Consider the following 15,570-nt stretch of genomic DNA (forward strand, 5'->3'; position numbering starts at 1 on the left):
CTCTTGGTGGGGAAGGGTCATGCTGCATTTTTTGCTACCTTTGCCACAATAAAGATCTAGCTTAAGAAGATTCTTTTTATGGAATGTACAAACGTAATCTATACAGAGTGTCAGAAACATTCTGTTGTTGCAATTTTGTGAATTAATGATCCCTCTCAACTAGGGTGCTCAAATCAGTAATATCATTAAGTAGTGGCGTGCGCAAAATGATTAATAACTGATTGATATGAATGGTTGATCAAAGGATCAGAAAATTCAGTGACGGGTGCAAAATATTCTGACTGTTTTTTTATTTTAATAGTTATTTTTTTAAAAAAGGAAACCCGTAATCAGTCTTAATATTTACAAACCCATTTTCACTCCCACCACTTATGAACAATCCGAGCCAGATGTCGTCAAAGAAGTCGGTAGTTATATACATTTTGTGATTTAGCCATTACTTTTTTTGAGTGGGTACTTTCAAATCGGTTTCTTTCGTAATGAAAAAGTTGCTAAATTCTCCTCTTACACTCGCCGATTTTATAAACATTCGTGAATGGTCAAGATTGTATCCGAGATTTTAATGCCGTCGCGGCTTGGGTATCACTCGTAAATCATAGATTTTTGCAAAATTCTAAATTCAAGCCACAAAGAGTCCAGTGAAGGAAAATTTAATTCTAAAGTTTGTGGAACATAATTTTGACATTCTCTCAGTTTATTGATGCGGTTTGTCAGCTTTCAATTCTCAATGAATTATTTTTAAATACACTAAAATAATTATGACTCGCGTTTTTGCCTTATTGCTAATATTACTTTCAATTTTTCCAGGTCGAAGTAATCGAAAATTACTCTGATCCAAGAGATTCCAAAGCATACTTGCAGCCGGGTGAAGAGGCGTCAGCCAAATTATATTCTAGTCCTGATTCAAAGTATAGTCAACCCTGTGAAGGTAAAGAAAACACTAATTAACTAAACGTCAAAGTCTTTGCATGTCCGATAACCAGCGTTTACGTATCTGTCATATCGATCGGAGGGATGAAGAGGAAAGGGAGAGAAGGACAAGGAGTGAGAGAGATGTGAAAAACTTTCAAGGTTAAGCAATGAAAGCGAATTTCTCTCGGAAAATACAACGACCCCGTTTAATGAAAACTTAAATTGAATAACCTCCTTTGAATAACAGGGTATTTTCTTGCTCTCCATGAGATTACTTAAAGCCACCTTTAAACTTTTTGTGAGAGCCATGCCAGAATTTTCGTTTGTCGTGTCAGAGACTGCTGCCGGCAATCAGCTGGTGCGACCAAAAATGCAGAATATTTCCGGTGAAGATTCTCTTGATGCTGTGTACTTTCGCTGTGTAATCAGAAAGTGTTTCCAATCAACAGATCGTCGGAAACACTCCCTGATTGCGCTTCAGGGTACGCACTTTCAAGGGAATACTTACTGGAAGTATTTAGCATTACCAGTTACATCAGCTGATCGCCGGAAACATTTTGTAGTTACACTTCCTAATTAAGTAAATAAATAGATTTATTTGTCAAAACTTGCATTGAGAAAGGCAAATAAATGGGTCAATCAAGATTATAATTAAAATTAAGATTAATTCTAATAATTGGACGTATTTCTGCTAAAAGGAACTATGTGGAAGTAGAAAGATGGGGTGTGCTCGTGAAAGCTGGATAAGAAACAATGTAAAAGTGGATATAGTTCCTTTTGAGAAAATTGAAACACGAGATTTTCAATTAAACCAAAAGGAACTGAGCGCTAACTAGTGAGCCGTGGGCATGTGACAAGAGCCTTGTGGACAGGGCTCATTAGTTAAAGAGTCCCGCCACTGATCTCCCCGTCGTGGCTCCCGTCGTACGTTGCCGCTGACGTCACTGGCGCTTTCAAATTCCTGTTCATTCTTATTGCCCGAACACTAACGAGCACATCCCACCTTTCCACTTGCACACAGTTCCATTTCGCATAAATACGTCCAATTGAGGAACACAGAAAGATGTATTCGTCAAAGTAGGCAGTTGTTCCACTTAGAGAAGTTAACTTCTCCGTACCAGGTTTCTAATGGAGTAAAGGTATTTCTCAATGAAGGAGTTGGAGATCCCTTTTGAGAATGTTCGACATTTTTTATCCTCGTCCATTTCAAGTTCCTGAAGGGATTTGCGTCACAATTTCAGAGAGATTACGAGCCCTCGAGAGTGCGGGAGGGAGGAAGGCGGAGGATGGGAGTTCGGCGGCTTGGGCTGGGACGCCGTACTACTACGCGGACATCCACAAGATCCGATCCTCGAAGACGGAATCGGCGCGTCGGCAGGCGAGCTTGGGGAAGAGCGTGAGCTTGGACACAGCAGACGATGCCTGGATGCCGACCCGGGAGCCGAGGAGGACTCCGGCAGTGAGCTCAGGCGCCTTGCCCGACTCCCGACGCAACACGCTCTACATCCCGGAGCGCGCCTCCTTGGAGGAGTCGTTGGGCAGCGAGCTCGCCTCTGATGAGGACCTGGTCGCCGGCTGCCAAGCCTATGACTGGGACTCGCCCACGCGAATCCTCGACGAGCTCGATCTAGACGAGATGTCGCAAAAGAGACATGTCTACGAGACCGCCTTCGACTCGCAAGTCAGCAGGTGAGCACTTTCATTCTTCATCTTCAGAGAGGCAACTACACTCTGCAGGCTCATTTTTGAAATTGATCGACAAAGCTATAGACAAAGAAGACAAATTGGTATGGATCGCTCCTACTAATTGAAATGAGTGGTTCTTATATGGATTGCATTTTGCAAAAAGGAACCACTAGCATTGCAATAATGCTGAGACTGTGCAACTTCATATTTTGCAATAAAATTGCGGAAATCGTGAAAAACTATGAAATTTAGATGATAATTTTTGTCTTAAATTTACAGTTTTTAGCGAGTAAAATAGAAACTATTAATGGATAATCGGGTTTTTCCTCCAAGACGAAAGAAGTTGCACAATCTTAGCAACATTGCAATGCTAGTGTTTCCTTTTTGCAAAATGCATATACTAATATGCATAATACTATATCCATATACTAAGGGGGTAAAAAATGTACTAACTATAGGGTCTCTCGTGGGTTGGCTTTAGTTAATCTAATACCTACCTCCTTTGTCCATCGTAACAACCCGCTCTCACCGATAGGATCCCTTCCTATTCTTTTTGTCTTCTTTATCTAAAGCTTTGCATATCAATTTCAACAATTAGCCCATTGAAGTAGTAAACCAGAATACATTTTAATGCCTTTAATGCCATAAACTCTGTTCTACCACGGGGAACAGGTTAAAGGAAACCGGAAGTTAAAAATTTCCCAAATTTCTTCTCCTGAAGCATTTGTTTTCTAGATAAATTTTGCAAATCCCTCTGTAAAACAGAGACACTCAGAGTGCGAATAAAATTATCTACAGATAAAATGCGGAGAGAAGAATTCAGGCAGTTTTCCTGGAAACTCGTTTTTATGGGAAAAAATGTTGCGTGGCGCAGCATCTCCAATAGACCTTGCAGAGTTCTCTCCTGCAGCTACATTGTTGAATCGATATCAAATGACCTTGATCGATGTAAGGCATTGCTAAGATAAAGATTTTTCGATCAGGATCATTCGATAAAGATTCAACGAACGACCCATAGTCTTTTGTTCCAAACTGATTTGAACCATATTGCTCTACAAGCTAAAAATATTAATTTACATACATATCAAGCCGCTACCTCAGCGCACTAGAGCGCTCCGCGACTCCGAATCGACATCGGAATCGATCCTCCCACAAATCATCGGGCATTAAAAATATTAATTTCCCACTCTTAATATTTTCCAGATCCGATGAAGACTCGGAGATCCAACGGGTGGCGAGCAGTTCGTTCCTGCAAGGGACACTGGGCTCCCGCTCGAGCGAGAGCCTCCGTCGCTTCCGGCCAATCGTCTCCTCGGAGTCGGCCGAGTTCTTCCGACCCAACGTCTGCCGGTCGCTGGCCAAGAGACGCCCGATCCCGACGACGGCGCCCAAGGCCACCATCGAGGACCTCAACGACGACCTGGACGCCCTCGGCATCGACGACCGACTCCAGCCCCAGCCCCAAGCGCAACCCCAACCCTCGTCGAGCACGCCCCGCGAGACCCAGACTCCGCCGTCCACCACCCCGCTGCCGCCCAAGTTCCACTCCCTCCACTCCATAGCCACCGCCCAGAGCTCCCCGAGCATCCGCCAAGACTTGTCCCTCTCGGCCAGCTGCACCAACTTCAAGAAGGACGCGAACGCGCCGGGAGTGCCGAAGCCGCATCCGCGCTCCACCCGGCGTCCTTTCCCTAGCTCAACCAAAGTCCTGGAGATCAAGTCGCGGCCGGAGCTCAAGTACTCGAGCACCGAGTCGGTGACGTGCAGCAGCAGCGGGGGCAGCCTCGAGTCGATCCGGAGCTCGACGAGCGAGGACAACCGGAGCACGACGTCGACCGGGAGCCACATGTCCAGCAGCATCAGCTCCAACAGCTCCGAGTCGGCGATCCAGAGCTCCAGCTCCAGCTACCACTGCCCGATCACGCTGTCCAAGTTCTTCCACCAGCAGAACAAGCTCCACATCCTCTCGCCGATCTCGGACAAGTCGTCGCAGGAGCCGTCCGAGCGCTCGTCCGAGGACAACCGGGCGGCCTCGCAGAGGAACTCCCCCGAGGACCTGCTCGACGTCGTGGAGGCCGAGGCCGGGGAGACCCTCCAGAAAGACACCAAAAGTGCCAAAAAGCGGGCGCCGTTCAAGAAGAACCTGCCCCACCTGAATTTCTCGCAGACGTTGAGCCTGGACTCGGACTCCGGGGGTGGCGGGACGAACCAGAACTCGGACTCCGGGATCTCCATCGAGTACTCCAAGTCGAAGACGGGGTCCGAGGCTCACCCGGATTTCCTGGATCTCCCGTTCGACATGCCCAAGCTCCGGCGGAAGCGGTTGCAGATGCAGCAGAGCCTTGGCGTCCAGGACACCTCGAGCAGTGCTACCTCCGTAGATATTAAGGATCTTCCGTTCGATATGCCCAAGCTCAAGCGACGGCTTCGCAACTCCATTCCGGCCCAAACTATGCCATCCAATAACGTATCACTTGCGTCCTCCTGTAACAGTGTTCAAGAGACCGATCCCAAAGCCTTTGTCAGTAAGTTCGCAAACAGAATTTTACTTTTTTAATTTTTTCAGCTTAGAACTGTGGAAAGAAGACCTGATAGTATTTAAGGTGAAAACATCAACAATTGACAGATCAATTTGTTTTAGCTCTAGCCTGTCAGTAGAAGGTGTGGTAGAATTTGAAGAGTAAAAATTTAAAATACCATCATATGTTCCTTAGATTGAGTACCCAACCGTTACTCTCATAAATATATTGTTCTCAAAAATCTCAGCTCATTACTAAAATGAAGACAAACATCTGAAGATATAGAAAGTTCAAAGAGAGGAGGGCATTTACAATTTATCATGTTGAATAACGCACTATGCACAATCTTGATTCTCAGGGCATTTTGAATCTTCATTTTTCATTTACCAGGCAGCTTTACATGGAATCGATTGTTGTGCATAAATTTGAGTGAAGGGAAACTGTGTAGATAACTTGCAAGTATCGCCACTGGACAGGCGATTTTTCATTAGCATGACAAACAGACGATGATTTTGATGCCCTTCTCGGTGTTGAGAAAAACTAAAACCAATAAATACCCATTGCAAAATGTGGCTATCGCTGCTTATGACTATACTCGGATTATGTAATTTCACATTAGTAAGAATTAGGATGAGGGGATTTTGCCACTAATCTTATTTTTTTTATCTTCATTTTACAGGTCGAACTCAACTGACGTTAAATTTCGGCACGGGTGTCAAGAAAGACCCAAAATCCTTAGATTTAAATTTGAAATTGGGAGAGATCAATTCTACAAGTCTGGCCGGCGAAAGCTTTGATGTGACGTTACCTCTTGAAAGACAATCGTGAGTTTTCAAAATTTCTAAAAGTTTATACATGAATTGCCGTGCGTGTGCCTGCGTTTCAAAATACCATAGGAATTCTTATAGCCGACTGAAGTAGGCGATAGAAAATCATATAGCTGGCTGTAGGAAGTGGAAAAAATCATACGGCCGGGCTACATGAAGCGATAAAAAATTATACAGCCGGGCTATAGTTCCTATCGCCGGGCTTTACAGTTTATCGCCTGGCTGTTGCTTTTTCGCCATCGGCTATAAAATGCTATAAAAAATTGTGTAGAAATTCGTGTGCTTTGTGAATCCTTAAGTTTGTACGGAATCACCTTAATATTTACAAAACGCACATTATATTTTCCTTTACTACATATTTTTTTTCATCAATTACAATGAGAATAATCCATACAGAGTGTGCAAAAATTTCAAAGTCATGAGTTGAATAACGCTGACTCCGCCAGATTAAATATTAGAGCCTAACACAAAGCCGAACGGCGGCGCAATGGCGCCTACAAACCTAACAGGGATACTTCACGCATTGCGCAATGCGTGAAGTATCCCTGTTAGGTTTGTAGGCGCCAGTGCGCGTACCGCGCTCTCTGCCCGCCCGCCGCGCCGCGCGCCGTAGCGTGCCACGGCGTCTGAAGCAACTATTTGGCGTCGAACAGTGTTCGAAACTCACATAGGTGCCAATGAACGTTTCGCGCTGGCTGCCCGCCCGCCGCGCCGCGCAGGAGTTTACCATGGCGCTTGAAGCAGCAATTTCACACGAGAGGTATTGCACAGTATCATACGAAATTGAAGGCGCTCCAACATATTAGGAATGGCAGGCATCCTTCAAAAGTACGGAGCTTTCCTCGCAAAATAAATCAAGATACCACGGCCCAAAAAGAGAGCGGTAGTCCAAAAACTCACCAAGTCCTAGCATCCGTAATTAGTAACGTTTAGCATACACTTTATCGCCAGGCTGTTGCTTCATCGCCATCGGCTATAAAAGGCTGTAAGAAATTGTGTTGCGGGCTACCGAAGTTATTGAAATCTTACAGCCGGCTGTAGGTCTATGGTATTTTGGAACACAGATTCTACTGCCAATTTTTACCAGGGTGTATACAATTCAAAATTCGCACTGTTTTAATTTTATATTAAACTTGCACAGGCATAGTCAACAGGTATATGCATTCGAAGAAAACGTTTGAAACACAACTCATATTCCCCAAAAAACAGAGATTATCAAAGAGTTGCTTTCAATCGTGGTAATTGGCGTGGAGAAAAAGATCGGCCTTTTCTCTAATGTAAAACTAGCAGTGGCAAGGCATAAATGATCGATTATCGATATTTCCCCATTTGAAGCTATATTACATTCATTTTATTATTAAACACATTCCATACACAATGATGCATTTTTTAAATACGTGATTTTATGGTGGTTTTCCAGTTGGTATCATGGCAGTATAACGCGAGTGGAGGCAGAAAACATTCTTCGCAATGCAGCGGAGGGCAGTTATTTGGTGCGGAATAGCGAATCATCAAGACTTGATTATTCGCTATCTTTGAAGTAAGTACAACACACAATATCTCCATATAGTTTTTTTCTGAAAAAAATAGCCAAATTGAAATGCTTGAAATGCTTTTACGAACCTTGCTTACAACAAAAACCCTTAACTTTACGAGTACACACAGTTGACGTATGAAAAAGTAATTCTTAGCTGGAAACGGTGCTAGCAGCTTTTTTTAAGCGCACTGTCGGTTGTTTTTTGAAGAGATGAAGAAGAAAAAAGTTAAACGAATCGAATCCCTGCTGAATTCAAGAGCTTTAGCGAGAATATTTCCTGATCTGCAAACCAGAGAGAGAATCAAACTCACGATATGAGACTAACTTTTATGTGTCGTTGTATTTCAGGAGTGCTAGAGGTTTCATGCACATGCGTATCCAGAGGGACAAGGAATCGAATCAGTTCATCCTCGGCCATTTTAGCAATCTCTTCGTCAACGTTCCTTCTATGATTCACCATTACTCACTGAATCGGATCCCAATTCGAGGTGCCGAACACATGCGATTACTTCACCCATTGCCGGAACAGCTCCTGTAAAATCCCCTATGGACCAACTCGCGTCATCATTACCCGTCCATGGATCGTGTGTATAACACATCGCAGCCGCACTAACTTCAGTCTGATATTTTACCGAACGTGAAGGTCGGGAGGGCAGTAAGGAGACTGATCAAAATTCGATTCAAATCAGCCGGATCGTGCGCGTCTTTCTATGAGCCGAGATTTTAAAGAGATTCGTCAAGGTTTCTGAAGTGGTCGAACGGGCACGCGATATATCGCATTATTTAAGTAAAAAATCTCAGCAGATTTTCAATGCTTATAAACCAAAAAAATAAGGACGGTAATCCCTGCGCATGAGCCTCAATAATCATATCCAAAACCAAAAAATTTGGCTAAATTCTGAGTTATGAAAGTAGAATCCTGCGGGCTGATTGTTGAAATTGATAGACAAAGCGATAGACAAAGAAGACATAGGGAGTATGGAGCGATCCTATTGGTTGAAATGGGTGGTTGTTATAGACTAAAGGGCTAAATGATAGACTAACAATGGGGTCTCTCAGTCGTGGGTTACCGTTAGTTAGTATATCACCTACCTCCTATTTCCATTACAGCCACCCGCTCACACCAATAGGATACCTCCATATCCCTTTTAACCATTTGAACAGTTTGTTTTATGCCCACCAACTATGACGCCACAAAATGTGTGTTAATTTGATTACAGATAAGCTCTTGTCACACGATCAAACCTTGTTATCAATTATCGAGGACAAACGCTGTGATTGGTCAAAGCTTTCGAATAAGCCAATCACAACACCTGATCTTGATATTTTGATCGCTAGATTTCATCGTGTGCAATTAGATATACCGTACCGTATCTCAGCCTCCCGTTGTGTGACTGCACTGTTTTACTACACCCGCCGAATCTTGTCGGGAGCCATCTAAAATATTCTCTAATTTGCCGACTTTCACTGCGGGACAATAATCGCGTCATCCGCTTAATTATCCAATTCGATGCACTCTGTAGCATCCAGCAATTTGGGAACACCGGATTCCCTCCATTTAGACCTTACGTTAAATAATCGATTATTGTCGGAACACCTGGCCAAGAATCGATTTCTTCTCCATAGGTTTAAAGGGAGAAGAACAATGTTGACAATTTGCTGCATCCGCCAGTGGCAAGCAAAAACCAAATATACTGCTCGCTGTATACGTCTTTTTGTCCATCAAAGTTGCGATTTGTGCCTTCGTGTTAGTACTCGTTTTATAGAGCAACAAACTTACTGTTTAGTGCCAAGGGAAATTGTCAGAAAAATGTAAAAGGTGCGTGCCGTTCTAAAGTAGTGTGCAATAGATTTTAGTTTAAGAAACACATATCCATTTGATACGTTTGTAGAATGTAGACGGTTTGTATTGAAACTTTTAGTAGAGATCAATGAGTAGTGAAACGTGTATGTTTTTGGCCATTTATACCAAGTTATTTTTTAAGTCCAACTTAGTTGTTTTAAATCATACTGAGCTAAATTAAGAAACAATAGTCACGCTGAGCCTTATATTCACGCATAAGTGTTTAAAGATTTGAGAAAATATTATCTGGAGCTCGTCAAACAGTGACCTTGAAATTTATTAAATACTGTTTTTAAAGAAAATGAAGAAAGGAAAAAACTCCTGCCAAACTATTTTCGTGCAATCTTAGGTCTAAAAGTTCATGTCACGAGACCATCAATACCATTGTACCATAGTTAAGATTAATACTGGAGGTGTTTGAAACTTCAAGCATGAAAACGATATGAAAGCAGATTTGTATGACAAGGAGCAACGCCGATTTTCATGCGGCTCCTTATTCTGAAAATTTAAGCAATTTTTGGAATCTTGCGATATCTTTAAGTAGGATTACCAACAGCTATCGAACCAAAATGAGAGTTCATTTTAAGAATGCGCCCTGAGGTGTGTAAATTGTCAAGTAAAAATCGGCGCGGGAAGAAATACTTTCACTGCGGACCCTGTATCTAGGAGATTTTTAAGCCTCTGAGTAAGTTAACAATACGTAAAAACAATGCGGTTGTAAGTTTGAAAGTTTAGGTGTATGCGGTTATCAGAAGAGGAGTAGACGTCCTGAAAACACTCCAAAAAGATTACGAATATACTCAAAATGGACCTAGTTGTTACATTAATTACACTCTCGAATGGTAGTTCTCAATTGAATCCAAATTGTTTAGTCGCAGGCAAACAGTTAAATAAGGCAATATGCTAACTGCCTATGCAGTTGGTCAACTTTTAAAGACTCACAAAATTTTGCTTGATTGTGATGAGGCATCCTAAATTTTTTAGTATCCTGATTGAAAACAGTGGCGGGGCTTTCTTTGAGATAAATCAATGGATTAGCCATTTAAACCTTGAGGAAAGGATAAATAAAGAAGATGTTCGCAATAAACATCTTAAAAATCGATTCTTTAACATAGCTTCAAATGGAAAAATATTGATAATCGATCATTCACGTCTTGCCACTGATTCGAAAAAGTAATCAATGATTTTTTTTCCAAAAAATGTACCGTTCAAGAAGTTCCACATTACACAAACTGACAGTATGTTGGAGATTTTTGCCAACGTATGCGTTGAAAATTCAGCATAAAGTTGAAAATCTCAATACAGAGGGAAAAAGCTCGTTCGAGCAAAAACTCCTACATACTAAGTTCCATTGTCATATGTCATATATAAACGACATAAAGTACTGAGCAATTCTGATGCAACTGATCTTTTAAGCATCTTTTACGTTTTTCAAATTCATCAATAAAAATGTAAATATTTTTATAAGTACACTCGGATCATTATTTTATTAAGAAAAAAAATCGGAAAAAATCAGATTTTCATTAGAGAAAATGACAGACTACCTGCGTAGGCAGTGGACTGCATTCCTGCGACGGACGTTTACGACTACTAGATGCATCTTCCCAAAATGATTCGTGCGATTGGCCATACTAAAAGTTTGCCTAATTTTAAGCGAATTTTGAAAATTGTTCGATTACCTACGTGTACAACATTCTTCTTTAACAGTCATGCATGCTAAAAGTGTCTTAATTAAGTAGATCGCCATCAAAGTGTATCTTTTTCCCTCCATACTGTTTGTTAATCCCTAACAGAACCGTCTATATGCCGTCTCTAATTTAATGACAGTAAACATAAAACTGAGCTTTGTACCTCATACTTCAACACGAAGATGAACCTTAGGTCATTTTTTCTCTGAAAAATGGGTGAAGTGTTCTCTTGAGGATACTTTTTTAGCGATCGAGCCCAAGTTATTCATGAACCTGACACAGCAAAGTTCCAAGCTAATTATCTGTGTTTTATTTCCCAAACGTAAGCAACACGTTGATATGTGCTTTTAATGAGTTTTTCAACGAATAATGTATGTGGTGAAGACAAATAAGAAAACTTGCGAAAGCAACACCACCCTCAAGACGTCATCTATAGAAATGACGGGAGGTGAATGATTACGACTTTAAAAGCTCGATTATACAAACATTTTACCACGATGCGTGGCATCAAGGATGCCACGATATTAATTCCATCAAGAAGTAGAAAGCGAAATACCTATTCAATATTCTTGGTAATATTGGATACATTTCGTCTTTTACTGACGATCTCGTGACGTCATGACTGAAATGTAAAAATAAAATAAACCGGTGTTTTGCTGATGTAAGTATTCACTAATTTCTCAATAGATGCTTTTTTGCAAATATTTCACATGACTCATGGAAATGGTCCCATTTCTATGAGACAATTTTAGTTCTCAAACAAAGAAGATTGATAAAATTTTGATCATGTTTTGATTGAGTTGACTTATGGATCTGATCTTCGGTAAAAAATAAAACCAAGTATATGTTTTTAAGAAGTCATACTTCGAACTATAATAATTTTTTACAGGTACGAAATAGTGACCAAACAGTGATAGTTACCAGTTTTTGTAAATTTGTATTTTGTGCAAGTCATTTGTGAAACTTTATGTAGTTGTTGTTGTTCATTTTATGTTCGTTAAAAAAAGGCAAAAATAAATTTAAAGTATATCATTCATAAACTAATGTTGTTTCACATTATTATCCTAATGGCGTTCTTAAGAAACATGTTGCATTTCAAGAAGATAAAACTCATAAAGAGTTGCTTTTTAAAATATTTTGCCCGACCAGAGCGTTTGAATTGGTTTCGACCTCGAATCACTACTAATCTACCTACCATTAAACTTCACTCAACTTGTATCTGCGAAATAATAGCTTGGCACACCTTATGGGTTGGCAGGACATTCGCTTTTGAGGTAGAAGCGAGAAGCCCTAACAGAAAGCATACCTAAGTACGATGGGAAATTGTCGCTGTAGGTATACGTTCACTAAGAATCTTCCTCAATTTAGCAATAGTCATTGTTGACAAGATAATAAAATCAGTAACAATTACCATTACAGTTATAAGCTCTGTTACTTAACTCCTATTTGTGATTACATAGATAAATGCACACTATGACAGCTCCAGAACATGGATATAAAATAGTACAGGAAAAGACGGGGACGAGTCTGAAAAAAAAATAATTTACAAAGCACGGGACGTTTCAACCGGTCGCCCACTCATTATATCAAACGTCGAGAAAGAAAAATTTAAAACACCTAAAAAAACAAAAGCTAAAAAACAATGCTACCGGTCCCTGCTTATGGCAGCGAGAAGATAAGGATCCTCGCCTTTTCCTATCCTATTCGTGACTGTATACACATAATTTATTTTTAACGACAGAACCTTGCCTCTCAAAAAGCTCTCGTACGGTACATACCGACACAAAAGCAAAATTACATGTAGTTGTTCATTATTGCAGATTTTAAATCCATCCGGTAATATGCTGATAATTCAAAATTTTTATTCGTGATGTAAATATAAATATTTGATGATAATTTAAAACTTCCAACCACTGCCCGTACGCATTGAAGTTCTTCCTGCAAAAATCATACTTAAGTATATCCCGGTATTCACAGTAATTCCACAAACAAATGTCAACAGAATCTTTGACGTCAAAAACATGTTTGTAGGTACTTCGAAATGCAATTGTGAGAATAATATTTCAGTGTTGTAAAATGTACAGAGGGGTGTATTTAACAATGTAAAAAAAAACATCACAAAAAAAAGAAACGCGGGGAGAGGCTGAGGGGAAAAAATTAAACAATGAACACACACACGGGACGTTTTCCAGGTTTGATCATCCGAAACAAAAAAAAGGAATCAATTCTTAAAACCTTAACAATATACCGATCACAATTCTTTTTCAATTTATACCAATCACACTTTAACAATCTAATGGTTACAATAACTAGCCCGTCAGATTTCTCGGTAGTTTCATACACCTAATGAATGCAGCCCTTCAATTTTTTGTTTTGTTTTTTTTGCATGAACTGTTAAAGTCCAAAATTAGTGAAGAAAGTACGGGTTTTTGAGTGAAGTTAGGCAATGCGGCTTACTTCAATGACGACTGAAGGGAAAAAAAACTTTCCAATGAAAGTGATGCAAGCGGTACAACTGCACTCAAAACACGGCTAAATTACCGAGCATTTCTTAAAGACTCAACACGGAGGATCATACAGGTGTTTCTGGAAAATGCAGCTGGGATCGTGAAAACGGGCTAAAATAAAAGTCAACTTTTTCCATCGCGTGCTAGTCCCGGCGGTAAATGCGCACTATTCGCATGTGTTTCCGAATGTTATAAATTTGAGTCCCCACCAGCCCCGTCCCCAATTATGTGCCCGTGATGGAACGTAAGCAGAATCTGCACAGGTACATTTTTAGCCTCTCTTTCGCTTTTGTAGATTAGTCAGAGTACCACTCTCGGTACGGAATACTCAATTTTTAACGCTGTGGAGTTTACACATATTCTATCATCTGGAAGCATTCCTTCGTCCATTTTCCAGTGTTTTCATTCTTAAACCCATGATACTTTATAACTGACTCATCTCACAAAGGCAACGATTAAAGGTACTGTGAACTTGAGTTGCTTTATGGGTACAGATTTCAACCGCGGTGTGGCTTCAGGCATTTTCAATCAATTCAGAGCTTTTTCGTTGATCAAATCAAAAGCTAATTTTTTTCCCTATGCGTTTCATTTATGTATACTTTACAGTTCTGACCAGGGTATATTCACGATTGAAACGTGGCAAAAATCCTTTAAAACTGTGTTCTCCCGCAAGTGACTTAACATAGCTCAGAGGTTATCTTTCTGGATAACAACGGCTGCAGGAGTATGTCATTGACTTACCATATGTCTTTGCATGGACATTCAACATTGAATAACATTTCAAAGTCGGATACAGATTCGAATATCTTTTATTTTGTTTTCTTTTTCTTATTCTGAAGAGCTGCGGACCACGTGACCCTGTAATAGTACACATGTAGGTAACAATTCTATTTTGAGAATCAACTTAAGGATTAAAAACCTTGAGTGTAGGAATACATCACAGAAAAAGGACCAACACCCCCGTGCTTGTATCCGATTTGCGATAGGAGGAGAAAATTATAGTGAGTTAAGAAAAAAAATGTCATTCGGAGGTCCGAACACAGAACCCTTTAATCAGTGGCCAGTCGCAGTGAGCTTTAAGTTGTAGGATGTTAGGGCTTGCCCATGGGTAGAAAGATTATTGCGCGCTCTTATGGATAGTCACAATTCCGTCAAATGCATTTAGATTTTATAGGGATGCTAGTGTCACAAAGCTATTAATTCCTCAGTAAAGACGGTGAGTGCAAAAAAGCGTATCTAGTTTGCGGTGTTCCAAAATCTACGCTCTCATTATATTTTTTCCAAAGAGAACGAATTAGCAACGTCGCTCGAAATTTTTGAAGAATATTCCTAAGACGGAGAGGAAAAATCAGGGAAGTTTTCAAAAAATGATGTCAAGCTTTTTCCATTCGAAAATGAATGATAACAGTCAAGTGCGCAACGTCGCAAACCGAGATACGCATTTTTGTAGTTTCACCGTTGATGTCCTTCGTGCAACACATACTTAAAAAAGCACCCGCACACTAATTATATTTTAAACAAATTTAATACAAAAAATACTTGGAGTAGGACCAAGTGGCTTTTAAACATCGCTTGTAAATAAAGGGCAGTTGGTCTTCCATTAGAGAGTATAAGACCCCTTAGTTGTCGCCAGTAAAACATTTTGAACCAGTGTGACCATCTAATTTGCTTACTCCTAATTTCACGTGCGGATAAAGGGCACGCAACACAGCAAACTATATGTGTGCTGGATGAATTTAGTTAAAGCTCTATAATTTTTCATACGGTATATGTATATTTGCTATGTTGCGGACTTCATCTTGAAATGGAGATACTAATTGCATACTTATTTTATTTCTTAAATGAGCCAAAAATAGAATTTCTGTGCTGCAAAATTTTCTTCACATGAGGATACCACTATTGAGACTTTCGTGGGTCCGTTTTTGCCTATTTCATGAATTGAAGGAGAAATAGTGCCTTGTTGTGATCCTCACAAACAGAAACAACTATTCTAACTCCCTCGGTTCTATGTTGTCCAATTTCATTGTATGGAGGCGACATGGCTAACTCTT

The 15,570-nt window shown here is 40.5% G+C and overlaps 2 protein-coding genes across 5 annotated transcripts in view; both read left to right on the top strand.

Annotated features, from left to right (window-relative positions):
- Positions 1-12,052, top strand: part of hwt (SH2 domain-containing adapter heavyweight) — a 50,056-nt gene extending 38,004 nt beyond the window's left edge. The window contains exons 3-8 of the mRNA XM_019060255.2: positions 808-928; positions 2,154-2,601; positions 3,802-5,123; positions 5,797-5,941; positions 7,365-7,484; positions 7,830-12,052. Of these exons, the coding sequence (XP_018915800.2) occupies positions 808-928; positions 2,154-2,601; positions 3,802-5,123; positions 5,797-5,941; positions 7,365-7,484; positions 7,830-8,019 (2,346 nt within the window). The 3' untranslated portion in view covers positions 8,020-12,052. The remainder of the gene's footprint in view (positions 1-807; positions 929-2,153; positions 2,602-3,801; positions 5,124-5,796; positions 5,942-7,364; positions 7,485-7,829) is intronic.
- Positions 12,053-13,584: 1,532 nt separating this feature from the next.
- Positions 13,585-15,570, top strand: part of LOC109043175 (neuroendocrine convertase 1) — a 31,212-nt gene continuing 29,226 nt past the window's right edge. The window contains exon 1 of one of the 4 annotated variants that reach the window (XM_072304131.1): positions 13,585-13,782. Coding sequence is in view for 1 of the 4 variants with exons in the window: in XM_072304140.1 (XP_072160241.1) it covers positions 13,757-13,782 (26 nt within the window). In the remaining 3 variants the exon portion in view is untranslated. Of the gene's footprint in view, positions 13,783-13,823; positions 13,981-15,570 lie in introns of those variants that run through there. The other 3 variants (XM_019060286.2, XM_072304140.1, XM_072304134.1) reach the window with 3 other exon arrangements.

Source organism: Bemisia tabaci, chromosome 1 (genome assembly GCF_918797505.1).
Source record: "Bemisia tabaci chromosome 1, PGI_BMITA_v3".
Lineage (NCBI taxonomy): Eukaryota > Metazoa > Arthropoda > Insecta > Hemiptera > Aleyrodidae > Bemisia > Bemisia tabaci.